Source organism: Diadema setosum, chromosome 1, assembly GCF_964275005.1.
Source record: "Diadema setosum chromosome 1, eeDiaSeto1, whole genome shotgun sequence".
In the NCBI taxonomy this organism is placed as follows: Eukaryota; Metazoa; Echinodermata; class Echinoidea; order Diadematoida; family Diadematidae; genus Diadema; species Diadema setosum.
In genome coordinates this window covers 45,758,297-45,785,499 of record NC_092685.1, presented here as the reverse complement: position 1 = coordinate 45,785,499, position 27,203 = coordinate 45,758,297, and the positions used below count along the sequence as shown (strand labels likewise).

General features: G+C 37.7%; 2 protein-coding genes across 3 annotated transcripts; both read left to right on the top strand.

Annotated features, from left to right (window-relative positions):
* The first annotated feature begins 885 nt into the window (after positions 1–885).
* Positions 886–10,272, top strand: LOC140231275 (zinc transporter 6-like). Its single transcript, XM_072311425.1, has 8 exons — positions 886–967; positions 1,675–1,783; positions 2,925–3,005; positions 3,461–3,640; positions 4,355–4,474; positions 6,138–6,288; positions 7,043–7,156; positions 7,818–10,272. The coding sequence occupies exons 1-8, from the start codon at positions 910–912 to the stop codon at positions 8,364–8,366; spliced, it is 1,362 nt and encodes a 453-aa protein (XP_072167526.1). The 5' UTR covers positions 886–909; the 3' UTR covers positions 8,367–10,272.
* Positions 10,273–12,639: 2,367 nt separating this feature from the next.
* On the top strand, positions 12,640–23,232 carry LOC140231258 (galactose mutarotase-like). 2 transcript variants are annotated; one of them, XM_072311414.1, is made up of 8 exons: positions 12,640–12,738; positions 13,897–14,117; positions 15,463–15,617; positions 16,633–16,845; positions 17,423–17,504; positions 18,881–19,019; positions 19,787–19,961; positions 21,011–23,232. In XM_072311414.1, exons 2-8 carry the CDS (start codon positions 13,931–13,933, stop codon positions 21,086–21,088), a joined length of 1,029 nt encoding a protein of 342 aa, XP_072167515.1. In that variant the 5' UTR covers positions 12,640–12,738; positions 13,897–13,930; the 3' UTR covers positions 21,089–23,232. The 2 variants fall into 2 exon arrangements, with proteins under 2 accessions (XP_072167515.1, XP_072167509.1); XM_072311408.1 differs by lacking the exon at positions 12,640–12,738 and adding an exon at positions 13,170–13,246.
* The last annotated feature ends 3,971 nt before the right edge of the window (positions 23,233–27,203 follow it).

The window sequence follows — 27,203 nt, the reverse complement described above, 5'->3', positions numbered from 1 at the left end:
CCTCTCTCGGCCGATGACTTATAGTCAGACTAACGGGGTACGTGCTGCTACAATGTAATTTATACCATTCCTGTTAGCCCTAGCTCTTATTAAACTGTATATTTGATGTTTTTTATATAAAGGTGTTCATGGATCAGCTTCTAATGGCCTCGGTGACATCATCCACGGGACCATCCAGCCATTTGCCAGGCCTCAGCACAGCTTCCTGACCAGATTGATGACTGAGCTGCGATCTGTGCTTAAAGAACAGCAGGTGAGTCCAAAGGGAGGATTTCTTATTCTTATTTAGGACTTCCTGTCATCTTCAGATTTTATTTTTTTTATTTTTTTTTTTGCCTTTTCATCACTATCATCATATTATGTGTTTCTTTTCAACTGACTATGAGGTATTTAGAAAGGTTGGGTGTACCTTCAGACAAATAATGAATTTGATACTCTGTGTGTTTAAGGCAGATGAAATATAAAGGACAGTGATCAGTGACAGTGAATCATGAAGAAGAGGAAGGAACATGTCACAAATCTTCAAAGTAAACTTCTTATATCATATAGGCCTATCTCCAAAGTCAACAGCTTATATATCCCCAGAGCTTTAAAAGTTGGCAACAAACAACAAAATCATCAGCACAAGCTCTCTTCAAACTGCAGAAAATTGCAGGTCAAACTGAAGAAAATTGACAAGCTTGGACGGTCCAGACTGATGCTGTCTGTACATACCATGTAGAAGACAATAGTCTGTTATGTCTGTTAAGGTTGTAAAATTAGAATTAAAAATCATGTGATGTGTTACAGAGCCTGATGTAAAGTAGCCACTTTATCTGTGTAAGCTGTATACAACTGTATCATTTGACTGGGAAATTTTCCTTTTCCTCATTTTTATTTCAGGCAAAGAGAGTTGTTACACTTGGCATCATGGGAATGTTATGCTTCTTGGTCCTGCTGCTATGGTGCCAGTCCACAAACAGTATCGGTAAGAATTTACTCTCAGACTTTGGAAGGACATCAGGAAGCAAGAAATGCAAATTCAATAGTTTGATACGTATACCCATACCTTGATGCCAACATTGTGCTTAGTGAACATATCCTGCTTTGCCTGTAGTGTTCTATTTTCCACTTACAGGAAAAAAAAATAATAATGTGAACTACAGTAGTGCCAAATAAAACCTGGGCAGGTTACTACTTGTTGCTAAGCTGGAAACTGTAGCAACTCTGATTTGCATATTGTGGTAAACCGCTCTATTGAAGAGGACATTGTACTGTCAGCGGGTCCAAAATCAGCACCTCTCACCTGTGGAAATGTCGGGTATGATAATAGACTAGTGGAAGCATTCCGGCAGACCATCTGACGTCACACATGGCTGTGATCCCATAATGAATAGAAGTAGTTAGTATAATTCGCTTTCAGAGTGATATCTTGATATCTTTTTCTTTCCTTTGAATATTCATGAAATGTTCCTTTTTTCTTTCATTTATCAATCTTCTGCCTTCCAAGTACGTTGATCACTTATTCTTTATTGTGACACTGACGTCATAAATTCATAATGACTTGAGTTGCCCACATATTGATGTTTAAATGTAAATATTCCCATTTTAGATTTCCACATGTGCTTCACAACTCAAGATTAGTATGTGTATTAGGTGTTTGACACTTTGACGTACTTTTCCTTTTCTTTGCAGCCCTCCTGGCATTCACCTATATCATTTTCTTCGATGTGCTGTCACTCATTGTGTGTCTCATAACAATCTGGGTGACGAAACAAAAACCTTCCAGCATCTATACATATGGGTAAGGAGACCAAAACTGGGTGTCACCTTAGATATGGAACCTGCACATACTCGGGGGAAAATGAACTGATAAGTTTCATAAGCATTCAGTAGTGGTTTTTTAGTTTTACGTTTGTATGACTATTTGACAGCTTTGTATAAAAAAGTACTTTGGTTGTTCATGTCGTCATATGAATGAACTACTGCGGTACCAGTTCCTTTAACTCTTTATGTGCCATGGTGTAAACCCCCTGTGTACCACATTATTCTGAGACAGCAACGTAGTCCTGCTTTGGGAAAACATTCTGCTTTTCAGATCCATGTAATCTTATAGATTCTTGTTACCCTCTAGCAAAGTTGTAGAGAAAATGCCAAGCTTTTCTTTGATGTAAATTGTATGACAAATCTATGATCATTTTTTTTTTTTTCAAATGACCAGTAAATGCATTATTGTATGTAGAGACATTACTTTTGCACACAGAATAGTGAAAGTTCGAATTTGCTCGCAAATCAAGTAAGGAACTCCACGTGATATTCAATCCCCACATGAAATGCAAGCTAAGTGTGACAGGAATGGAACAACGAGAAACGCTTTCATTGTACCGTGATATTTGGCTATTTATTCAACGGTTTGGGCGGGTTTGTGCGTTTGAGCAGAATATGCGAAGTTGGCACGCCGTTGACTGAGTCGGGCATGCAAACATGGCACATAAAGAGTTAATAGTCTCCACAACATGAATTTGTCATGCCCAAAACATTATCTGTGAAGAGTGTATGATTTTCAGGGGTAAGTTAAGTACTGTTTTTGAAACATGAGTCCATTACACGCTGGTACTTAACATAGTATTTATTTGTGAAAACATTGCCATACAGTGAAGATAAAACGTAAGTGAAAGGAAACTGCTATGGACATTGCAGCTGAAGAACCAAATTTATTAAAAAGGCTATATGATGTTAAAGTAATGATTTTACTGCCATTAGCAGCAATTACTCTGAACTGCCTTCAGAGGTTGTATAATATGAATATTATTTATTCTATTATGCTGACATTTTTTTTTTTTTTTTTGCTCTTTAGGTACAAGTTTGAATCAACGTGGTGTCAGTCTATAGAAAATACTGTCATTTCTAATTACGGTGCTATCATATTGTTCTTGTTACGATAGGTATGAGAGATTTGAAGTTCTTGCAGTATTTTCGACCACAATGCTTGCCATCTTTGGTGCAATATTCATCATGAAAGAAAGGTGAGTTTCACATCAGTGACCAACGACATAACTTGAGAGAATGTCATTTTTTTTTGTCCGTACATTGTTGTCCCTTAATGTGTGCCTACAATCCAACGAATGATTATGTTTGTATAATTTTGCAAATTATTAAAGCACAGTGGAATTTATGGCTCCAAACACTGTATTGTAATTACTAAAAATATGTAGTTTAAGATTGGAACTAACATTCAAAGAATTGATAATACACATGGGGGGGGGGGGGAAATAAACTAATTAATGAAAGGGTAGATTCTTTGCCATGGACATAAATATATTGTCATTATCAGTGCAATTGAAAATCAGTGTATACAGAAAACTAGAGTTCTCACATTTTTCTGCCATTCAAACCCAGTTCACTGCTAAATCCAAAGTTATGAATATTCCAAAGGCATTTTTTTTAAAACTACCCTCTTCTCTTTCCATGGCAACTGCAGCACGGAGCGCATCCTGCAGCCCCCAGAGATCCACACAGGGCGTCTAATGCTGGGGGCCATCCTGGGTCTCTTCAGCCACTTGGTGCTCCTCTATGGCTCCAGCAATCAGGCCTTCAGCCATGTCAGCTCTGCCTCCAAGAGCAGCTGGCTGCAGGAGCACTTTGCCGATATCTGCCAGAGGTGAGATGCGACAACTCTCTCTCTGTTATTCACCCCCTCAAAACTGTTTCATAAAGCTGTTCGTACAGTTACGAGCGAGCGACTGGTGATCAGTTCTGATGTGCTATACTTATCAGAATTTCCACAATTCAGCACAAGAACTGATCACCAGTCGCTCGTAAGTCGTTCGTAACTTTACGAACAGCTTTATGAAACACCCCCGGTGCCATAGGTAACAAATTATAGTTGGTTTGTCTTTCTTGTAGTTGTGAACATACTCAACTGCAGGGCAATGATTACGATTTTATATGTTGATACACATTCTTCACAGCCTATGTGTTTCACGAATGTTTCCGATGTAATTAATTCATCATGAACAGTCAGTTATAAGGAAATATCTGGTGAAAGTTTCACCCTGGTTTGCTAATGCTGTAATACTAATTTCTTTGTTCATTTGTTGGTATGTGTGTTTGCCTTTGGTTAATTCTGTTAAATATGTCACATTCATGTCCTGCAAAAGATGCACTACAGTCTATACATAAGGATGGATGAACTTAGCATTGTTGGATGTAGAACTGTTCTGGAGTCTATTAAGAAATGTAGTGAATTGGATGTCTGTGTTTCTCGTCGTCCACATTTGAAACACGCTTTAAAAATTGAAAATGATACAGAGAGAGTCTATCCAGTGCAAAGGAGATAAGCTTCTTGTTTCCTTCTTGGTTATTTTGTCTTCAGTTTCTGCACAGTCGTGCCAGGCTTTGATCATCTTCTTCTTCCTCGAGTGAATCCGTTCGTCCTGATCGGTCTCTGCAGTATGCTTTCCTTGTGTGTCACTGACTTCCTTGTGGACATGAAGTAAGAATTCTTCTCTTTCTTTCACAAATTTAGTGACATTTCATAACCTATCATATTTTCCGCATTATCATTTACCTACTTCCCATCAAAAACAGATTTTTTTATTTTTAGTTTGCTTTTGTTTTCTCGAAAAAATTATTACTTTGAGGATAGAATTTAAAGGAATGGTATAGTTTTGGTTGAGATAGCGCTTCAGGTTGTTTAACTTTTTTAACATTATGAGAAGCCTCTTATAAAATAGGTAGAGCACAAAAGAGCATACAATTCTAAGAGGAATTCAAAGTTTACTTGATGAAAATTGCTTTTGAAATGGCTGATATCCAGAAACAGAGATCCTAATAAAAGGTGGGACCCACTTTTTATTAGGACCACTTTGTTTTTATACCTTGTTTTTGGATATTTCAGCCAGTTTATATCCAATTGTCATCAAATAAGCTTTGAATGCCTCTTAGAATTGTACACTCTTTAATATTTCTAAGTGGTTCTGAATCTCTCAAGAAGTAAAAATCTGAATCACCATCTTAACCAAAACTATACTATCCCTTTAACCATGTACATATACGATGTGTGAAGATGAACACAGAGACTCCAACTCTCCCGTTTTCGACGGGAGATCTCCCGTCGAAAACCCACTTTTGCAAAATCTCCCGTTCTCCCGTTTGAGATTTTAATTCCTCCCGCCCTGGCTCAATGTCTGCCATTGGAAAGGATTTCTTACTTATTGCTATCGTATATTGCAAAAATAAGCCTTAGATAGCACCAGAGAGCATCTATAACCCTAGGAACTTCGCACTTCGCACACATAAACTTGGGTCTCCCGTTTGCTAGGGGTTTCAGGCGGGAGAATCTCCAGATCAGAAGGTGCTTGGGGTTGAAGTCTCTGTGAACAGATTATTACCCCCGTCAAGGAGGTTATGTTTTTGCCGGTGTCTGTTTGTTTGTTTGTTTGTTTGTTTCGTCTATTTACAAAATACTCAAAAAGTTGTTAAGCATTTGGATGAAACTTGCAGGAAAAGTTGATAATGACACAACAGATGATTAAATTTTGATAGCAATTTGGGATTTTTTAATGAATTTTTAAGGATTTTTCTTTATCTTTAGGCAAATAGGGTCAATGAACTTGGGAGTTCAAGCTGCACGTATTTGAGGTTTGCACTAAAGCGCATGCTTTGCTCTCAAGACATTGCGCAGCAGGAAGCTGATGAGGTAAACACAAGGCTTCGTAATTGGGAAATAGGGCGATTTTCAGCATGCGAATATGGGTAGAATTGAGCTGCTCAGTGGAAGTCTGCACTTTCCGAGTGCTTTCTAGTTGTCTCTATTAATGGCACATGTTTGAATCAACTGACTTTTGTTCATCTTTCATGTTTGATGTGCAATGACTTTAAACGTTGCCATACCAATGGTGTTGATAGAGACATATGTACTACATTGTAGTAATGTGTTATCCTGTTCCACAATTTCATTTTCATTTGAGTGCGAGTGTGGATTTCACTTACGTACCAGCTATTTGATTGCCAAATAAAATAGCGATATCATCAATGTCCACATTGCGTGGCAAAGTTGATAACATACACTAAATATAACATACTGGGCAAAATATTCTGTTGATGCAACACGCTAACGTGAATATCCATTTTCCCCACCTCATTTCTGTCACCAGCAATTTTCACGCAGCAGACGCGGTGGCGGCATTCTGTATAGCCATGATGACCATTGGCACCATGTTTCCCATGAGTGTGTACTCTGGCACCATACTGCTGCAGACGACTCCAGCACACATACTGGGGCAGTTGGACAAGTGTCTACGAGAGGTGAGAAAATAATTTCCCCCACCCAATGATTTTAGAAACAAGGGTAATCACTCGGTGTCCTCTCTTCCTGATGTCCAAAGTGTATAAATTGTATACAGGAAATAATGATTGCTAATCAAGATGGATGTGTTTTACATATTTTAGTCAGCACTTCAATACAGGAGACTCCCGTTAAATGAAATCCTTGGGATGAGCAGTTTTCTTTTCGTGTATTGAAATTTTATTATAGCAGAACAAGCTGGACCTGAATTTTTAGTTCATTGTAACAACACTTCGATATAACCATGCTCGTTATAATAGGAGTATACTGTAGAGTGTTCAAGGTTCTTCCATGGTGCAAAGGCAGGCTTGTAGTACCCATTCTGTAGGGTTTTTTTTTTTTTTCTTCACACTGGAATAGTTTCAGCCTAAGGCTGATGTGACCATTCATTGCACACCATAGGAAGAGCAGTCTGTAATTTCAACCTGTTCAAGACCAGCCCTGATGAATCTTAGGCAGGCATCTATAGGAAACATGATATATCAAAATCGACTTGTCGTCAGTGTGTTCTAACAAACTGGTGCTTTTTCATGTGGCATTTATAACTCACTTATTCAACTTGAGCTACATGTTAATATTTTGTTAAGGTATTTCTCTAGGGAGGGAGGCTAGCATTAACTCTGTATATGAGTATGTTGAATGTGTTTTCTCAGTATGATTTTCAGTGTAAAAGTAAGTAAAAGCCCACAACTGTGTCTTTGTTTCACATTGCAGGCTTCAACACTAGATGGCGTGCTTGAATTCCGCAATGAGCATTTCTGGACAATGTCGTTTGGCCAGCTCGTTGGGTCCCTGAATGTCAGGGTTAGAAGGGATGCAGATGAGCAGGTGAGAATTGAAATACGACAAGTGCTTGCATTTGGTTCCTTATGAACGTCAAGAACCAACTCACATTGTATTAAATTTTGAGAGAAAGCAAGCATCACTATTGCATAGGTCAGTGAACAGCAAAATTTGGTCTTGAGATGTATTGAGTAATCCATTTGTAAGAAGGATGTAGAATATTACAGAATTACATAATATGCATCAGTCAATTACAGCACTGGGTCCATAAATGTATAGGCCTTTGAGCTCCGTGGTTGATGGTGGTTGTGGAAATATCCACTGCTTTACAAAGAGAAGGAAAGTTTTTCTCATCTTTGCCACTTAATTGCAGTAAAAAATTGAAGACAAAAGAACCTTTGATCATCAGACCAAGACTGACACGCACACACACACACATGCACACACACATGCACACACACACACACAAAAAGATCTGGAATCTCATGAAGTGTCCTCACCTCAGAATTTGACTTCCTAAGAAATAAGAAATCACTTGACTGCATATTAGACCTGATAACCTCTCTTTGATATAGCCCTCTGCACCCCTCCGCTGTTTAGTGCCTTTGAAGTGTCCTCTTTACCACTTGAAAGCTGCAAAATGTCAACATTGTTAATATCCCTGACAATTGGACTACTTTGTATTTCTATTATTGCCTCACTTCAGATGGTCCTTGCCCATGTCTACAACAAGCTCTCCCACCTCGTCTCCATCCTCACCGTTCAAATCATCAAGGATGAATGGACCCGCATCAACCCAGTCTCCGCTACCATAGCAACCACGCGGTCGTCCCTGGATGACTTCACACCCAGTGTCCCACCTATTAAACCTGTTGCCTCCGCCTTGCCCAGCTACCTAGCGGGCGGCGGCAGCAATTTCTCCATGACGCCGGTCCGTGCCCACAGCACGCCCTTTGGAACCCCCATCAGGGACGTCAGCTTTGCCTCAGACATCGACAGCGTCCCCTCCCACGACGTTCCATCTCCCATCGTGCCTGACACGCGATTAAAGGGCATCTTGAGGACCACCGCGAACAGTGCTTATGGAATGGCGAGGCCCAGTCTGCAGTTTACAAATGCAAATCCTGGTCCTCAGCGGGCGCCGCCCACTAACGCAGGGAGTGCAGTCATTGATTTTAGCACCCTTGGAACCAGCAACGTGTTGTCGTCAAATGCCATGAAGAATACCAATGCAAGGACTAGCTCAAGGAGATGAAACAACATGTTTCTACCCTTATGATTAATGAACTGTGAATCCCAGAACAAAGAAGTGCTAAAAATAACAGATACAATATTTTCATCAAATTTGTACAGCCAGAGACTATTCAGTAGAGTCTGTTTTATATTTATTTAGCAGGTAGCAGTTCGTTATGTGGTCATTTTGCTGTCTGGCAGCTGAGAGATTGAAATCTTGACTGAGGCTGAGGAAAGCAGGACGCTAGCCCCAAAGTCAGCTCTGTGACTCTTGATCATCAAAATTATGCATCATGTTTGCCATTCTGTATAGAGTAAAAATCCTTGACTTTTTTTGATATATATATGTAAGAGAATAAAGAAATTTTAAGATAGTAAGCCCAGAACAGATCAAAATCTAATTATGAGGACCAAGAAGTGTTGATTTATAGATAGTTATGGTTTGTAGAATATGAAGAATGCAGAGAGATAGTCATTCATTGATACTTTGCTTGAGAAAAGGAAGAGGAGCAGAAATGATAAAAACTGTCACAATATTAGGAGCATACGATCAGACCCAGCATTATGGACTGTAGCTTGAATAAACAAGTTTTTTTTTTTTTTTAAATACAAGTTTAGACAAATCTGCTTCATTTCTGTTCAACTCTAAACTTATATAAATTTTCAAGGTTTAAGATTTTTAACATCGGGTTTCTGCACAACAGGGAAGTCCTTTGATGGGTTATGCGATTTACCCAGCAGAATGTTTTTGTGATTATAAAAAAAAAAAAAAAAGATTATAATCCATGATGTCATGGGTAACATATTGTATGTCAATAGGAGACCAGTGTTGCAATTAGGGTGGCAATGTGCATTAAGTTTCCATCAAATGTCATTTGCCAAAGATGCTCCAAAAAGAATTATCCACATTGCGCAATGACAGTTGAAATGTGTCATGTGGAGATTTTGATGGTATTCCATGTAAACTAGTTCTGAATCTGATAGGGTAATTCAATCCAACTTCCTCCTGTAATTATTTCATCTCACCAGTAACTATTTATCCATAGTAGGAATGTTAATATGTTCAATTAATGAAAGAATGATTGAGTTTGAACCCACCATGTCAATAATGATTTTTTTTTTTTAAATATTAAATCCTGCTTGCTGCCAACATTGTCGACTTCCTTTTAAATGTAGATCAGTACATTGAAATCATGTTTTGCGCATATTATTCTGAACACTCAGTAGTCATTGTGTGCATGACATGATGGGTGATGTGATGTCTGTAATGGAGATCAAATAATTGAAATGGCATTTGACAACTCAAAAGTTAATGTTTTACTTCACTCTAGTTGTCATCATGTAGCAAAAATGTCAATCCCTTTACTGGAAATATGGAATGTTTCATGGTGTGGAATTTTTCACATATTTAGCAATCTATTGAACTCGCACAAAAAGAAAAGAGTAATATTCTGGGAATTATCAAAATATGTACAGAAATATTCTTGTCTGCGATATTATAAATAAATGATCTTTACTGAAATTGTGAAATATCTATTGTGAGAAAGCTTTCGTTTCGACAGTACCTGTGAATGACTATAAAATATCTAAACTTTTGAAATAAAAAGCAGAAGGAAATTAAAATTACACATTATTGTCTCACTACTAAACCCATTAGTAGCTATGCATCTTTTAGCTCATTTGAGTGGAATGGCTAAGTGTGCTGTTACAATCATTTACTGTTTGGCATCTGCCATCTTCAATTTTTTCACATATTCATCTTTTACTTGAAAAGTTGTGAGTTGATTTTCACCAAATTTTGCTGAAATTGTGGGGGAAGCGGGGCTAGGGATCATAGTTTGTACAAGTAATGGCGCCCATAGGCCGAGGCCAAATGCCTCGGATTAGCACATTTCATGATCTTTGATATATTTTTATCTTTTTGTGGAAAACAGTGATCTGGATTTTGAACAAACTTGGCAGGAATCATCAATGGATGGGGGGTGATCATTATCTGAACAAATTATGGTATCAGGGAGGGGGGGGGGGGGAGGGAGTTTACCTCAGCTTGAGTGCCATGCAGATTAAGTGCAATACTCGGGTGAGCGCTAGACCTGTCACTTGTTAAAAATTTAAAGATTTTTAAAAATTTCCCACTTCCATAATTTGCAGATTCTTATATGCCACAATGACTCCACAAGATTTGTAGTTCATATTTTTTGAATGAATACAATTATTACATGAATTCAATGAATACACCGATGTTGCAGTTAACATGGGTTGGCCTATGGTGAAGTTGTAATGCTCTTTAAAAGCTCACAGAAATTAAACATAATGTTAATCTTACTGTCATACAAGTCTTCATGACCTCATATTGTAAGGTTGTGTACTGATTCCACGTGTCACAAGGCAAGACATTTCATGAAAATCAAGAAGTTTTGTATGTGAGGCTTATTTACCCATCATTGATATAATTTGCCTTGTATAGCTTGCCCACAGTGCTCAACAATACAAAAATTTCAGCTTATCACATGCAACTGGTCAATCCACAATTTTTTTCCCCTCTTCACACCAAGTTATTAGATTTCCATAATCAAGCAATTTCTGGAAGATACTGTGCATTAGGCTATACAGGGTATCCAAGCATGTGACAAATGAGAGTGCTGTAATAACTTTTGAGTTTTGTTCATGTGTGTGAAATTTGATATGCTCTAAAGATGATAAATTTCCATTTAGAGTCAATGTGGAACCAATGCCTTGTCAAACTACCATAGGATTATAGAAACAGAAAACTTACATTGTTCTATAATGTACTGTAAATTGAAATGCATTTTCGTGGGCATGTTAATGCAAATTATGTCATATCTATACTGATGTCTACCTATTTACATCAACATCTGTATTACAATGAGAACATGTTTGATGCTTGTTCAAGAGCAAATTTCGCACACTGTCTCCATATCATTTTTTTTTTTTTTTATCTGTAGGGCCTATTTGTTAATGTCTTTCTTATCTGATTGCTTTTTGTGACTGGAAAGATTTGTAAATGTATTCATAGTATCAATTTAAGATTATGTGTTCCCCATGAAGTTAAGTAATTGATGTCATATTAAACAAAAAAAGAGTTCATGAGATACTGCATCCATTTGTTGCAAAAAGAAGTCATCATTTTGGAACATTTTGAAAAAATAAAGATGGATTCTTGCTTGATCATTTTTTTTTTCAAATATAGTATCTTTAATTTTCTAGTGATGAAATGACTACTTGGGTCACAGTGTCAGAAAGAGTCTTTATCCTCTGCTTCAAAACAAAGGGCAGCATGTGCATACACTTTTGTCTGTTACTTTTTTTTGGGGGTATATTCAGCACAAAATTTTATGGGCAGGGCCATCATGGAAGTTGCACATTTTAACTTCAATCTTCATTGTCTAACAGAAATAGAAACCGACGAACAAAGGATCTCCAATTTCAGTACATGTAATGTGTCTGAAATAATGATGGAACATAAATTCATAACTCTGGTAAGAGATACAGGCAACCTGCTTTAGATAGTCAGGACTGGAAGAAATTCTTTGTTGTAATGAAACCCTGTTACAATTAAAATGGACACCCGCAGGCTGCTTTCGTGGCTGGCGCTGTGTTTTTTAAATTGGGGGTCCCAGTTCAATATTTCTGGTGCCTCTTCCAGTTTTCATCAGCTGACAAGTAAAAAGAAAAAAAGAAGCTTAACCACATTTTTCTGGTGCCACTTCTGGGGTTAAAAAAAGAAAAAGAAAAGAAAAGAAAAAGTTGGGGTCCAAAGTGGTCAGACCCTATGTATTCCTATGTATTAGGCAACAACAACAACAACAAAAAGTGTGGAAATTTCATTAATGATTAAAAGTAAAGAGTGAATCATGTAAGAAGTCATGTGACCTTGCTCACTATGCTACTTCTACCACTTTAGAGGTAGACAATCTGGTATGAGTTGCAATATTTTATTTTTTTTTAAGTTCTGATCTATTACTGCTTCCCTACTACAGTCTTCTTCTTGAAATTTGTGAGTACCGGTACTAGAACAATTTTCCGAACATCTGAATAAATAAGATTTATAGACGTGAAATATGTTTGGCAGTGATCTAGCTTCTTCATATTCTTGTCTTGGCCTGATTCAGGCAGTTTTGGTGAATTTCACAATGTATGACTTTTGGTGACGTTTTGAGATAAGAATTGTCTGTTCCCCCATGACATGCTAGCAAACCACAGTGAAAGCTAGCTCGAGGCTCTTGTTTAGCTTACGTGTAACAGCAATTGCGCCACCACTTGTTAGTGATAGACACAACTAAGGAGAGAGTGCACGATAGAGACGCAGCCATCCCTCAATCTTTCCAACACGGAGAACATCTCTCGAGGCTCTAGGGGTCTAGCTGATACAGGTTAGTGGTTGCTTTAATATGTTTCTTTCTACTTCGATGCTTAAAGTCAGCGTCAGAAGAGCAAGGAAGTACATGTAATTAGTAGATTTCTGTACTTGAAAAGCAATGGTACTAGCGTAGGGTTGCAATGGCAGGTCATGCAGACATGCCGATCGATGCTGATGATGCACGCCTGCTCGGCCCGGGTGGGAAACCTGAACTGACCGTAACCGAACCGACACGTGCACCTGCATTGTGTGGGTGTGTTGTTGGAGGTGTGTCTCAACTGAACTGAACTGGTTGTTGAAGAGTGTGCCATGTTGTGATGCTGATTGCTGTATATAATCAATTCCCAACAAAGACACGTATTATGATGAAACTCCTGCTTAACTATAAAATATGCTAGATCTTCCTCTCTTTCTGCTGCTCTTAACTGTGTGACCGTGAATAGAACAAAGTCTCCATGTCATGTCATGCCTCAAGTCATAATGAATTATGATGGACACATGCAGCTACGTTGTAACAACACGTGAGTGCTGTGCCTTGTAATGGGCTAGCTAGATTTGGGATCCCAATGCATAGATCCAGGCCAGGGATGTTGGCACACATTTGCACGCACTGACAAACTGAATGACAGTCAGTGGATCGAGCTGGAGTGGTGACAGAAACCACAATATTGCTGAAATTCACCGAAATAAATCACAAAGGGCCTACTTTCATTAAAAAAAGTTGACTTCAATCAAAGCAGTCTTTATTGTATAGAATCTAGATCCCCCTGTGCATGCAGCACCAGTAAAGACTGTACAATGCTTTATTCATGTAAATTGTGCTGCAGTTGACATTTTGAAATTCAAATTGTGCTATTTAGATTTACAGTTATGAAATGAGCTAGAGAAGCTAAGCAGTAGACTTATTTAAGAGGCATGTCGTTTTGCTTGAATTGAAATTAGCATGCCAGTGTTTAATTTGTATTATAGTCTGTCAATAACTTGGTTCATTCAGCACTCTTGCCGATCAAGATTTTGGTAATTGCTTTAACACCAATTTGAATGTTAAATAAACTTAGTATGAAATTCAAAACTTTCACACTGATACAGAAAAAAAAATGCATGATTTGATTTCTGGTTACATTGTAGTGTGGTGATAAACATTTGGAAAGAATCCGTTTCCCCTTTGCAGCCTGACGCTTTATACACAGAGACAGAAAACAACCATGCCTGTTACGGTGGAAGAATATGGCCGCACCAAGAACAACCAACTGGTTGAAAAGTACACCATCACAAATAAGAATGGTGTGACTGCAAAATTGATCAACTTTGGTGCCTCCTTGACAGAACTCTGGGTGCCAGACAAGAACAACCAGACAGCCGATGTTGTTCTCGGCTGGCCAGACTTGAAGGGTATGTCATTAGAATTCAATGAGATCTCTTTGTTTTTCTTTGCTTATGGTGAAATGTGGGGATTTTGCTGTCAAATGATTGAATGATATTTGTGTTTTGTCAAGATTCAATGTGTATTTGTAGATATCAAGAGATGTATGGAATTAAAACTATGATTCAAATCATGAATCATGCACCATGGTTTCGTCTTTATTCACTGTGATCATGTCAACCAGAAGTCAGAGACCTTATGGCCTCAGAAATTATTTGGTGAGAACAGAGATATTTCTTGAATAAGTCATTTACAACAAGCTGACAATGTAGCGAAGCTCAGCTTTAACATAGCATGTGATAAATGACTCTCACCAAAAGTGAAGTAGCTAGTTGATCAGTAAGTAAATTAGACGATTGTGTGAATGTGTAGTGTTATGTAGTTTGACCACTGTGCCAGCTCAGTAAATTTGACTGTTGGACTAACTATACACAGCCCAGTCGCTGTACATGGTACGTCGCGACGGGGCTGTACGCGTGCGACCACCAACCACTAGGAGAGCGACGTAATCGTATCACGATAGCTTTGAATTTTGATACTTAACATAATTTTTGTCACCTCAAACTCATCGAGTATACACTTCAATATTTACTCTACATCTGTGCTGTCAGTATTCAAATGTACGCAATGAAACTTACCGAAATTGATCATCATATCCAGCATGTCCACACGGTACACAATCTTTCACGCCAGGCCTAACTATACACTTGAACACAGCCCAGTCGCTGTACACGGTACGTCGCGACGTACCATGTACAGCGACTGGGCTGTGTATAGTTAGGCCTGGCGTGAAAGATTGTGTACCGTGTGGACATGCTGGATATGATGATCAATTTCGGTAAGTTTCATTGCGTACATTTGAATACTGATAGCATCAGATGTAGAGTAAATATTGAAGTGTATACTCGATGAGTTTGAGGTGACAAAAATGATGTTAAGTATCAAAATTCAAAGCTATCGTGATACGATTACGTCGCTCTCCTAGTGGTTGGTGGTCGCGCGCGTACAGCCCTGTCGCGACGTACCATGTACAGCGACTGGGCTGTGTATAGTTACTGTTGGACATGATCTGAAGTCCTTAGTAGATAGCTAGTACCTGTTTTGTTCTACTATACTCCTTTCATGAGCTGATAAAATGAACAAGGGGTGATATTTATTATTGTTCTGTTTGGTGTAATAGGAACAAGGTAACAATTTATAGCAAGTTTAACATTTTTATCTAGAATGAGTGACAACTTAACATGTTCAACACTATGACTTTGCCTGTTATCTGTTTATTCATATTTAAAATATGATTTCATTATTGTACATCAGATTACGAGAAGAACTCCTTCTACTTCGCCTCCGTGGTTGGCCGGGTTGCCAATAGGATAGCCAAGGGCAGCTTTACGATAGATGGCGTCAAATATCAGCTGGCTATAAACAACGGCCCCAACACCAACCACGGTGGGATCGATGGCTTCTTCCATGTGAGTAGAGATCATTAATTATGTGGGTAGAGTTTGAATTCTGAAAATTTGTCAATCTGAAAATGAAATGAGGTTCATTATACAGAAGGTTCATTTTCCCAAAGGTTTGATGATCCGAAAATGAAATAAAGTTTGTCATTCCAAAGGTTCGTTAATCCAAAAATAAAATTAGGATTGTCATTTTAAAAGTTCATTAATCCAAAAATGAAATAAGGTTTGTGATTCCGAAGGTTCGTTAGTACGCACTGCCTTTTCATTTCTGGATCAACAGACCCTATTTCATTTGCAAATTAATGAACCTATATGGAATGACGAACCTCATTCAATTTGTGGATTAATAAACCTTCAGAATAGGGAACCTTTAATTTTTCAGAGTAAGAAAGTTTTGGAATAATGAACCTTAATTCATTTTTGGTTTGTCAAACCTTAGAATAACAAACGTCACCCAGTTATCTGTGTAAAAGTCTGGTAGTTATGTGTTGTTTGCAAGTGGTGTGTAAATATTATATTAAATAGTAATAGAGTTGTTTGTCCATCATGTCATGCATGACTTACAATTTCATTTATGTTTATGTGTGTGAGTGGTGTACGTACCCTGTTACAATTGCAGTGATAAACCTCTTGTCCAAGGACAAAAGCACCGGGCGAGAACATGGTCATTCAAAGAAACAAAGAACAGCGACAAATAAAGTAATCAATGTAATATGCTGCTAGAGAGCCTTTGTTAGTGCTAGTAGATCTTTGTAATATTCATGCACTTATGTTGCTGCTGATTTATGCAATAGCCATTCATTCGTTGCCTTCTTTGCTACATTTGTGTTAAGTGCACTTCACTTTGAGGTAACCCTATTCAGATTTCATATACACTGTAGCTCTTCAAATATTTGTGGTATTAGATGGATATGAACATCATAAAGATATCCTCCTTTGTACTTTAATGTCTATCTTTTACATCTGTACTATGACATCATGACAAATATTTAATTCCAGCTCTACCACTTGATTCAATCTGTAGAAACTGTGGGCAGGATCCATTGAGGGAGAGGACTCCGTTAAGTTCACCTACGTCAGTGCCGATGGGGAAGAGGGCTTTCCGGGTGAGGTCACGACCTCTGCAACGTACCAACTCACCGACGACAACAGGCTTGTGATCTCGTTCATCGCTACAACGACCAAATCGACTCCTATCAACCTCACCAACCACTCGTACTTCAACCTGGCAGGCCATGTAAATTTATGCTTTGGTTTTATTTTTTGATGTTGTGATGTACACTTCTTTGTTTTTGTCTAATGTGCATTAACATTTTAAATGAAGTCTGTTCAATATCTGCCCGTACCTTTCAGTGTAGGAATTTGTAATAATCCTGCAATGCAGAACAGAGAATTCATGCAGTTGTATTGCATGGCTTCTGATACTCCTATATATTGCTGTTATCATTATATAGTTTTGAAATTTTCTACATGTGCATGACAGGTTCCGCCATGCCAGTAGTGGTATCTTTTTCTTGGAAATTTTCCTCAAGTGAATAAAACTGATCATATTCTTTTATCTGTTCTTTTTTCTCCAATTCTACATGGTGTAGAAGGGTTTGGAAAGAGTATTCAACTTAACTGACCCCACAAATCTATTAAAAAAAAAATGAGATGCCATTTCATTTTGATTTTGTAAGACTTCTCCTTTTTCAGAATGTAACAAGAAATATGCTCTTTGTGTCCTATTTTATGACAGCATATATGCATTGAAATAGTTGTGGGAAGTGATTTGTTTCCACATTAACTATGCATTATGTTTGTTTATATGGTAGAATGGAGGCACCATACTGGACCATGTAATACAGATCAATGCGGAGCAGTATACTCCATTGGATGACACCAGTGTGCCAACAGGTATGAACACAATGCTGCCTCCTCTTACATTTCCATTTTGGTCTAGGAAGATATGGGACATTAGGATTAACAAATGATAACCCTTTCATTAGTAAACAAACATGTAGACCCCCCGACATCTGACTTTGTAATATTTTTCATGATAGAAGTTTACCAGTTTTAACATTCTTGGCCAGCCATGAATCATAGTAAACCCTAGACACCTGTTGAAACTTTTAATATGCCTTAAAAAGATCATTAAAATGTACAAAATTCAAGTATATGGCATTAAACATTTTGCAGAATTATTGGGTTAAGTTATGGTATCTCTATGATTTCTTTTTCCTTCAAGAGTTCCTTTGAAATCTCCACAAAACCTGTCAGTGCATCCAGTAATGCATTTGTACCTTTGAGCTCTCTCCTTAATTCATATGACATTATGATATCACTCTTATGTTACAAAATATGTGACTTTAATAAAAGTGCATGATTAAGCCATTCTGGATGTGTTCTTCACAAAGAAGAAAGAAGAAATTGATAGCGGTTGTGTTTTATGCATACGGCAAAGCACCCTCATGCTGAGTCTGTGATCTTTGCAATGTTTACTAAGTTAGGCTAGATGTCAGAACAGCTGTGCAAATTTAAGTTCTGGAGTGAGGTATTAATCATTTTGGATGGCTGTTCTGATGATATTAGTGTACTGTGTACTAGCATTCAAGGCATGCATTCCAATCCTTGGGAGCTCAGTATTTTGCCATCATTGCCTAAAAAAAAGGTACTGTAGTGATGATGTCACAGTCCCTTGTAATAGCTTAAGTGCTGGTTTCCAAGCAAGATATTCTTGCACAAGGCTTTAGGCAGTGGGTTGGAACCAAGTACGAGCATGGTTAGCAAGTCCAGTGAAACGCAAGTCCAGTGAAATGCATATCTGTGTTTGATATGTAAATATGCTTATGTTCTGCATACTGGGTTATGCAGAATTTCAGAATACGAACATAGTTTGTATACAGTGAACTCCCATTATAACGAAGTCCTCGGGACCAGCAGTTTTCTTTCGTTATATCAAAATTTCTTTATAACTAAACAAATGAACAATAAAAAAACATAGTGGATAATGTTGCGGTCTGAATTTTTACTTTGTTGTAACTGGAATTTCGTTACAAACGTGTTTGTTATAACGGGAGTGCACTGTGAACATGTCAACATTGTATTGGAATTCTAGCTCTCCAATTATCTAATGTGTATTTCTTAATTCCTGGTATGTTTGAAATAACAAGGACTGCCAAGTATGTTTTTTTTTTCCCTTCAATTTTCCTGATACTGATCTGTGGATGGTGTAGCTTTAAACCTCATTGCAATTTTGAAATGGTATGTTTTGGTTTGCTCTGTTTTGTTAGGAGAGATAGCTCCAGTGAAGGACACAGTGTTTGACCTCAGGGAGCCCACAAGGATTGGTGATAGGATCCATGATGCACCAGGGCTTGGATTTGACAACAATTTCTGCGTGAAGTCATCGCTGGAGGAGCCATGTGCGAGGTAACATGACACCACAAGATCAGAATGCAGTTAGAAATTATGGGGTGCAGTGTAATGACTTAGATTGCAACCACTGTTTTAATGGTATTGCTGTTGACAGTGTGTTTTTATGATAATGATTTTTTTTTTTTTTTTTTTTTTTACTGTGGGGTTGCCAGCCCTGCAGTAATGATATTGCTGTTGATGTTGTTAACCTTATTATTAATAGCATCATTGCCTTCATCATCATTTTACAATTTTGTTACTCATTCAATCATTTGAATGTGTGTACTAGGAGTACACAGATATGCACAAACAGTCACACACACGAGGTATTTTGAGATACATGTGTAGTGTATAGTGCAGGGTGAATGTGACAATGAATCTGTCTTATTATACACATGATTGCTGTGGAAGACTGGATAATATTATTGAAGAGGGAAAGAAAGTAACAGTTTGTGTATAGGAGCATATACTGTAAAACGAGGAATTTTCGCGTGCATTTTAATTTCGCGAATTTCGCAAGCGCCAAAATTCGCGAAATTAAAATGCACGCGAAAGTTTTTTGTCTACACTACATGCATTGAACGCCAGTGGCAATTCGCGAAAATTTCATGCCACGAAAAAGGCTGTAGGCTCCAATTCGCGAAAATTTCATGCCGCGAATATATCATGTTTTACAGTACAGTATGTCCCTTTACTTGAAACCCCCCCCCCCCAAAAAAAAAAAGAAAGAAAGAAAGAAAGAAAGAAGAATGAATGAAGTCTATGTTATCTTCACTGGACAGAGTGACTCATCCCGAGAGTGGCCGCTGCATGGAGATGTTCACCACCAAGCCGGGCATCCAGTTCTACTCGGCAAACTACCTCGACGACACCGCGAGGGGCAAGGAGGGGATCACGTACCCAAAGCATGGTGCCCTCTGTCTAGAATCACAGTACTATCCCAATGCCATCAATCAGGTGAGCGAGGGGATGTATGCTGCTTTTTGTGGGGGAAGCCTCTTTCCCTGAATCCAGTACCACTGTATAAGCTGTTATTTTTGCAAGGGTTTTATTTTTCGCGAATTTCGCGAATCACAGTTGGATCGCGAATTTAGCAACACACGAAAATGTCGCCAGATGCTAGAGTAATAGTACATATCGTCGCTGGAGTGACAAGATCTTGTATCTGCAATTTTGGTGAAAATGACTTTTTTGGATTAATGGTTGAATAATGGGTTAAGTGATGTCCTGTCCAAATCCCAGCTGTCTTACTCCAAAAATGAAGCCACCATGGCATGTCAAAGGAAAGGCTATCCCATTTGCCACAGTGCTTTGGCCGCCATGTTTTTTGGCTCTCCTGAACATTTGACATTTTGTAGATAAGAGGTCTTGTCGCCCCAGTGACGATATGTACATTTAACCCATTGAGGACGGGCTGATTTTGATACAGCACGCATTTCCCATAGACACTTGCCCGAGTATACTCGGGACTCGTCCTCAATGGGTTAAATTGGCATAGGTGTGAATTCGCAAAAACAACATCTCGCGAAAAAGTCTGTGACATGACAAAAATATCTGCATGTGAAAATAACAGCCTAAACAGTACTTTATAATCATATAACATGCTGATGGATTTGTTTTAGACTGAAGGTTGCTTTAGAGCAGTACCAATTTTATGATGCCCCAGCCCCCATAATATGTTATGTCAGTCGGAGAGAGTCACATTCTATGTACTTATGTTTGTGTGCTCCCCTGTCATCATGTATCTTTGCTTCTTTTATTGTTTTTTGAAATGATATAAATGAAGAATTAGTGGGCATATTGAATGTGCGAATGAAAGAAAATTAATGTGAATATGGAAGCAGATTGTCACGAGTCAATATACAAGTCATTGTGGTTAGAAGATTCACTTCTACACTACACCAACTTGACCTGGGGCTGCTCATGAGAAAAAAAAAAAAAAGAAAAAAAAAAAAATTGATCAAAGCTATTTCTTTCTCTTTTTCTTGTTTTCTTTTGTGGTGCAGCCCAACTTCCCAAACAGCGTCCTGAAACCAGGAGAGACATACAAGCACACAACTGTCTACAAGTTTTCATGGAACTGATTCTGCAACAATAATACTCCAAGAGAACCATTTTATCTGCCAAAAGATATACATACTGTATTATGACTCCTGGGGAGCTTTGGAGACTATTGTTTTGAATTTGTGTGTGCTGTCAAATGTTTTAAAATCTGAGTCTGTTCTTCTTGAACTGTAAATCATGACCTCAGTGGTATAAAATGCATGTGTGTTGTCAAGATTGCTTGATAATTTGGTACCATGCAGGTAGTTTGCTTATATATTTTAATGAAAGCCACATATTACAGGGTTCTGGACTATGTACTCAGGGTCTTGTTTACAGAGGCAATAATGTATGACTAAATATGAATTTGCAGAATTTTGTTATACATGCATGCTACTGTTGATTACAAATTGAACATAGAAATATTTAAGTCATAATCAATCGCATCACTGTCAACTGAGCACCATGGCCCATACTCACAAAGGTGGTTTAAATCAAGAATGTGGTTTGCCATGAGCTAATAAAAAAGTGAGAAATAGGTGTGCCTTTTACACACAAGTATCAACATGCCTTTTCATTGGACGTCTGTTGTAATGCAGAAGAAATTTGCAGAAACCATGTAATGAATTTAAATTACCTTCTTCATGATTTCTGGCCAGTGGGTTTATTTTAAATAGTGTCAATACCTTTGATCAGAATTTGGAAAGTGTATGGATTGAAACAGTTTCCTGGCTGAGGAAGTACTTCTGAAGGTGTCCAGAAAGTTATAGTCCTTTTATCAATATAAATAGTACAAAAAAATAATGAATAGTACAGGTTGTAGTTCATTCAAGTATGACAGCAATAAAAGACATAGGGCCCGTTGCATAAAAGTTACAATTATGGTAACTTTGCCATCCAATGGTAACTACCATGGCAACAATACTCAACAGCCAATCAAAATCAAGAATTCCATGGAAGTTACCATTGAATGGCAAAGTTACCATAATAGTAACTTTTATGCAACGGGCCCATAATCTATAGACCGATTCGGGTTCGTTGAGGGCAGCAGACAATTTGTGGCACTGGGCGCAGCCATAAGCTCATTTTGCGGTGTCCCAGCCGACCCCCCCTCCTCTCCCCCACCCCACGGGCAACATGTTTATCGCACACTTGTAACAAAGGTTCGCGGACTAAGCAAGCATTCGCGCACTCAGTACGAGACGCCTATTGGCTAAAACAACCATGCATCAGTTTTTCATTCCGTGCGCGTGAGAGGGGTGGGGAGAGAGGAGGGGGGGTCAGCTGAGACACCGCGGTAATGGCACTGCCCATGCCAAAAATACACATAGCGCGTCACAGAATCGGTCTATAGAGGTGATGGGGACTTTCCGTCATACAAAATAAATGATTCTTAAGATGACTGGTAGATGTTTAGAATATGTGTGCATATTTAATCAGATTTGATTTTTTTATTTTTTATTTTATTTCATAGATCAAGCCCCCAGAATTAACATTGAAATTACCTATTTATATACAGAACTTCCTATTTTGATACAGATTTCCTATTTTGTATTCAAACAACTGTGTCAAGAATGAAGGCAAACATCTACTGAAGCTACTGTGGAATTTCTATTCCAATTGTAACATTTGTCAGATCATCAAAGTGAATTCATATGTATGGCCTGACTGAATTTTAAACATACCCAAAGGTGTGCTAGCTGCAGTCTCTTTTGTTGTGTCAACTAAACTGTCTCCGAAACAAGCATAAGCAGTTGAGTTTGCATCAATAAAATCTCTTGCTGAGATGTCCAAGAAGCCTGTGAAATGTATTACCTGTTGTGATATAGCATATACCAAAATGCTGCATAGACTTTTATGGAGCTTTGACTTGCATGTGATAGTGCTAAATGTGAAGGGAGTACTATTTGAAGGGAAGATATACCATGAAAAAAAAAGAAGTGATAATTGATTTTTTTTCCCCTCTTCTTCTCCTAATCAAGATTTCCAGAATAAATACAGTCACTTTCAAAGACTGTGTGTAGATGTGAAGGGAGTATTATTTGAAGGGAAGATATACCATGACAAAAAAAAGTGATAATTGATTTTTTTTCCCCCTCTTCTTCTCCTAATCAAGATTTCCAGAATAAATACAGTCACTTTCAAAGACTGTGTTTTGAGTTATTGATAGTTGTCCTGTATTAATTTCATTCATGTTTGCAAGATCTGTCATCAGTTGAAAGCCTTCTTTGAATTTTGAGTGAATTACTGCACACTGTTTATGCCTTCGACCCAAAAGTGTAAATGTCAAGTTTTAGATTTGTTTTATTTTTTGCTGGTCACACTCCAAACATTGTGGAAAGTTTCAGAAAAAGAAAAATGAATTGTGAATGACAGCATGACATTAAATGGGAAATAAAATTGGAAACACACACACACACACACACACACACACACACACACACAGAATCACCAGTAATCACTGTTAATCATATAACGTATATCATAAAATGTTACACTGATGTAGATTTATTATTTTCTTATGCAAATTTCTGGAATGCACAATCTCTTTTGTAACACAAACATAAACTAGAAAAGCACTCTGAGAGCACAGACCTCCGCCAAGCATGCAGCTCATTTCCACCACTGATCTTGTTCTTTCATAGAGATATCGGTGATTTCCACCCATATGTACTTACAGCATTGTGTGCTGAAAAATCGCCCGATTTCCCAATATAGAAGCCTTTGTTACGTCATAAACCCTCATCTGCACGGCGCGTCTCGCCCTAGCAGAAACTAGAGCACGCACTTTAGTGGGCGCATGCAAACCTCAAATTCGCACAGCCTGAACTCCCAAGTTCATTGACCCTACCTGCCAAAATATCAAAAAACCTTCATAAATTTCCCCAAAATTGTCGGATCACTACCAAAATTTAATCATTTGTTACTTGTATCATTCTAAATCTTTCCTGCAAGTTTCATTCAAATCCGTTAACTACTTTTTGAGTTACTTTGCACACGGACAAACTAACAAACACACAAACCAACGGTAAAGAAAACATAACCTCCTCCCTTGGCAGAGGTAAGTGACATTAGAAAGGACATCTGAGTTCAATCACAGTCAACTTGAATATATTCAGCTGAATATATCTCCAATACACAATATACAAATATGGTAAGATAAAAACTATTTTAATGCTATGAAATTGACTGACTGAGTAAATAGGCAAGAAGTCAGATTTTGTCAGATTCTAAAGCAAGTGGAATTGATTAACACTTATAGTGTACTGCAGTAGTTTCATGAAGAACACAAAACGTAGAAATATAAAACTTTTCGCATGACGTGTCCATTTATAATACATCTTTCATCACCACCTATTTCTTTCAAATGCTAGGAAGACTTGCCAGGTATTTCTTGGGACAAAGGAGCATCTGCAATGTAGCATGAGAGCATACAGTGTACCAGATACCAACTGTGTGACATGCCCATTAACAATCCTTCATGTTTCGTCCAATGTATTTAGAATCACCATAGTGATAATACATACATACAATGACATCATTCATGCATTAGAACATCCATGGTCAAAATTAATTTTCTTCATTTTTTGAATTGCATTACATTCATTACGCTGCAGTATGGTGTTAATTAACTGCAACATTTGTAGCAGTAGCACACATCTTAATAACATAGGACCTCTTTTAGTTTCAAGAAATGTTTCATTACGCCACAAAGATTGTGGGTCCTGGACCCTCGGACAATGTGAGGGCATGGTGAGTTTCTTATTAGGTCTCAAATCTTTGTGAGCCATGACCTAGGTCTCAAATGAGAGTTGATACAATTTCAACAAATAATCTAATGCTTTTCAAGAAACTACCATCACTGCACATTGGTATGGTATGAGTTGTACTTATCTCTAAAAGTTGTGCAATGCAGTATTCAAAGCTCAGAAAACAAGACTTCAACCTTTCATGACTCACTTTTACATATGTATAGGCAAACATACCTTCATTTAATTAAAATTTGCCTCCTATTTCAGACGATATAGATTTTCTCTCCCTCAAATATCTTTGGCAGTTTGATTACATTGAACACTTATACTATTTAAGACACATTAACACGTATACAATTTGCTTCAGAGCCATTAACCTGTTGAAGACGAGTCCCGAGAATACTCTGGCAAGTGTCTATGGGAAATGCGTGTTAAAGCAATATCAGTCCATCCTCAACAGGTTAAGTACAATACTAATTTCTATTTTTAACATAGTTAAGTAGCATAAAATGAAGACTAAAAATTCTTCAGACTGAAAGACAGCTAAACTCAAGTTTTACATATCGATCCTCAAGTAGGAAACTGCATGACCACAAATTACATTAAGCTTTTGTTTGGATATGGGAATAAAACTCGGGTAATGTTTCATCACTGAATGCGACCATTCAAACTCCAATCAAAAGCCCTTGAGACAAAAACTGCAATTTGTTCTATATTAGATAAAAGATATGCACACAAAGCGTTGCTTCTCTGACATTGCTTTGAGGCAGATTTGAGGTTCAATACATATACCGCTAATCACAAACTAGAAATATGTGCGTAGAAGAGTTGCTGTAATACATGTATGTCAGACAATGTGATATAATTCAATTTACAGAAACTTGCTTGATATCACACACAAAAGATGCATACTACATGTACAGTATATGCATCAAGGCAATGCAGCAAAATGTGCAGCATGTGTACACACCACCAAAAAAATATGTTTAAAAGTATTAAAAAAAAAATCAGCTCTCAAATGAATCTTATATTCACTAGCACTATCAGCCATGCTGTGGATAAATCAGCAATTTTACCAACATATGCGCTTTGAGCAGTTTTAGCAACAGTTCAACCTCTTTTCTTTTCTTTTTAAGATTTTTTATGAACATGCCTGTATTGCTCCATATCTTGCTCAACGAAACCTATACATAATACATGCATGCTCCTCCTAGCTTGCTAGCTTCGTGTGCTTTAACATGGTGTCACATGGCCTTAAGGTCACAGGAAACTTAAGCCAGAAACTGATAGCTTAACATCAATGATGTAATTGTTGATACATGTATGTGTAAGAAATATCCAATAGTAAATAAATAGTTGACTAAGTGACAACAACAACAAAATTGTGCCCTACTTACCCTATTTTTCAGTGACTTGTTACTTCAAAATATTTTGTTGTTTTGTTGTTGTTGCTTTTTTTTTGGGGGGGGGGGGCATATTTTGCATTGAAACAAATTAAATAGCTACAGAGCAATACATGACATGAGAGTTGATTTATGTACACACAACAAGCGCTGCAGGGTTTACAACATGCTTGTCAGATTCACTAAAAGATTCAGACATTCAGATGTGGGAAACCATATTCCCAGCAAATTGCCACTACCAACTTGCAGTTTATGTCAGCTACAGCAGAAGAGTGTAAAGCACAGCCATGAGGTATACAACCTACAGTGAACAGAAAGTAGTTTGGGAAGTCCAGCCGCTCCTGCTTCTGATTAATAGCATAGAGGTATATGAAAGTTCTATCAAAATATTAATCACTACATCAAGGTGTTGGCAATAAAGGGAAATATTTAGCAGTAAAATATTTCCTTCAATTCAATGTCTTTTCTATTTTTTATTCATTTATTACTATTATTTATTTATTTCTTCTTTTTTTTTTTTTGCTTGCTTGAAGAGCTTGACAGGAAAATTGAGAAAGATCTATGCATCTTATTCTGTTGCTAATCTATCAAGACTTTCAATTGCTTGATGCAGAAGAAAAGATCTCATCTCAAATGCGCTCTTTTTTTAAATACAAAAATACAAAAGATGAATATGTGATCTAACTAAGCCTCAAAAAAAAAAAATGTAAATGCCAAAGTGGGCCTCGAGTTGAAGGAAAAAAAAATGAGAAGCATGGATCTTTGTGAATGACAGCTACTACTCTTAGCACATCAGCCTCAACATCCAGGTCATAATGGAACTATTAGGAGAATCTCAAATAATAGGAAGACCACTTTTTGGTAATTACCTGGTGCACTGTTGTGACACCTACTCCAAAATACTGAAATACTAACACCCCCAGCTATGATGCAAATATCTCCCACATGGAAAAAAAAACATCAATATTGGTTAACATCTTATATAAATTCCCCCCACAAAA

Coding starts and splice junctions, on each gene's coding strand:
- LOC140231275 (XM_072311425.1), top strand. CDS start 910: ATGGGAATGTTATGCTTCTTGGTCCTGCTGCTATGGTGCCAGTCCACA. Junction 1,784..2,924: donor TCCAGCATCTATACATATGG/GTAAGGAGACCA, acceptor TTGTTACGATAG/GTATGAGAGATTTGAAGTTC. Junction 6,289..7,042: donor TGGACAAGTGTCTACGAGAG/GTGAGAAAATAA, acceptor TTCACATTGCAG/GCTTCAACACTAGATGGCGT.
- LOC140231258 (XM_072311408.1), top strand. CDS start 13,191: ATGCCTCAAGTCATAATGAATTATGATGGACACATGCAGCTACGTTGT. Junction 15,618..16,632: donor GGATCGATGGCTTCTTCCAT/GTGAGTAGAGAT, acceptor TTCAATCTGTAG/AAACTGTGGGCAGGATCCAT. Junction 17,505..18,880: donor TGACACCAGTGTGCCAACAG/GTATGAACACAA, acceptor CTGTTTTGTTAG/GAGAGATAGCTCCAGTGAAG.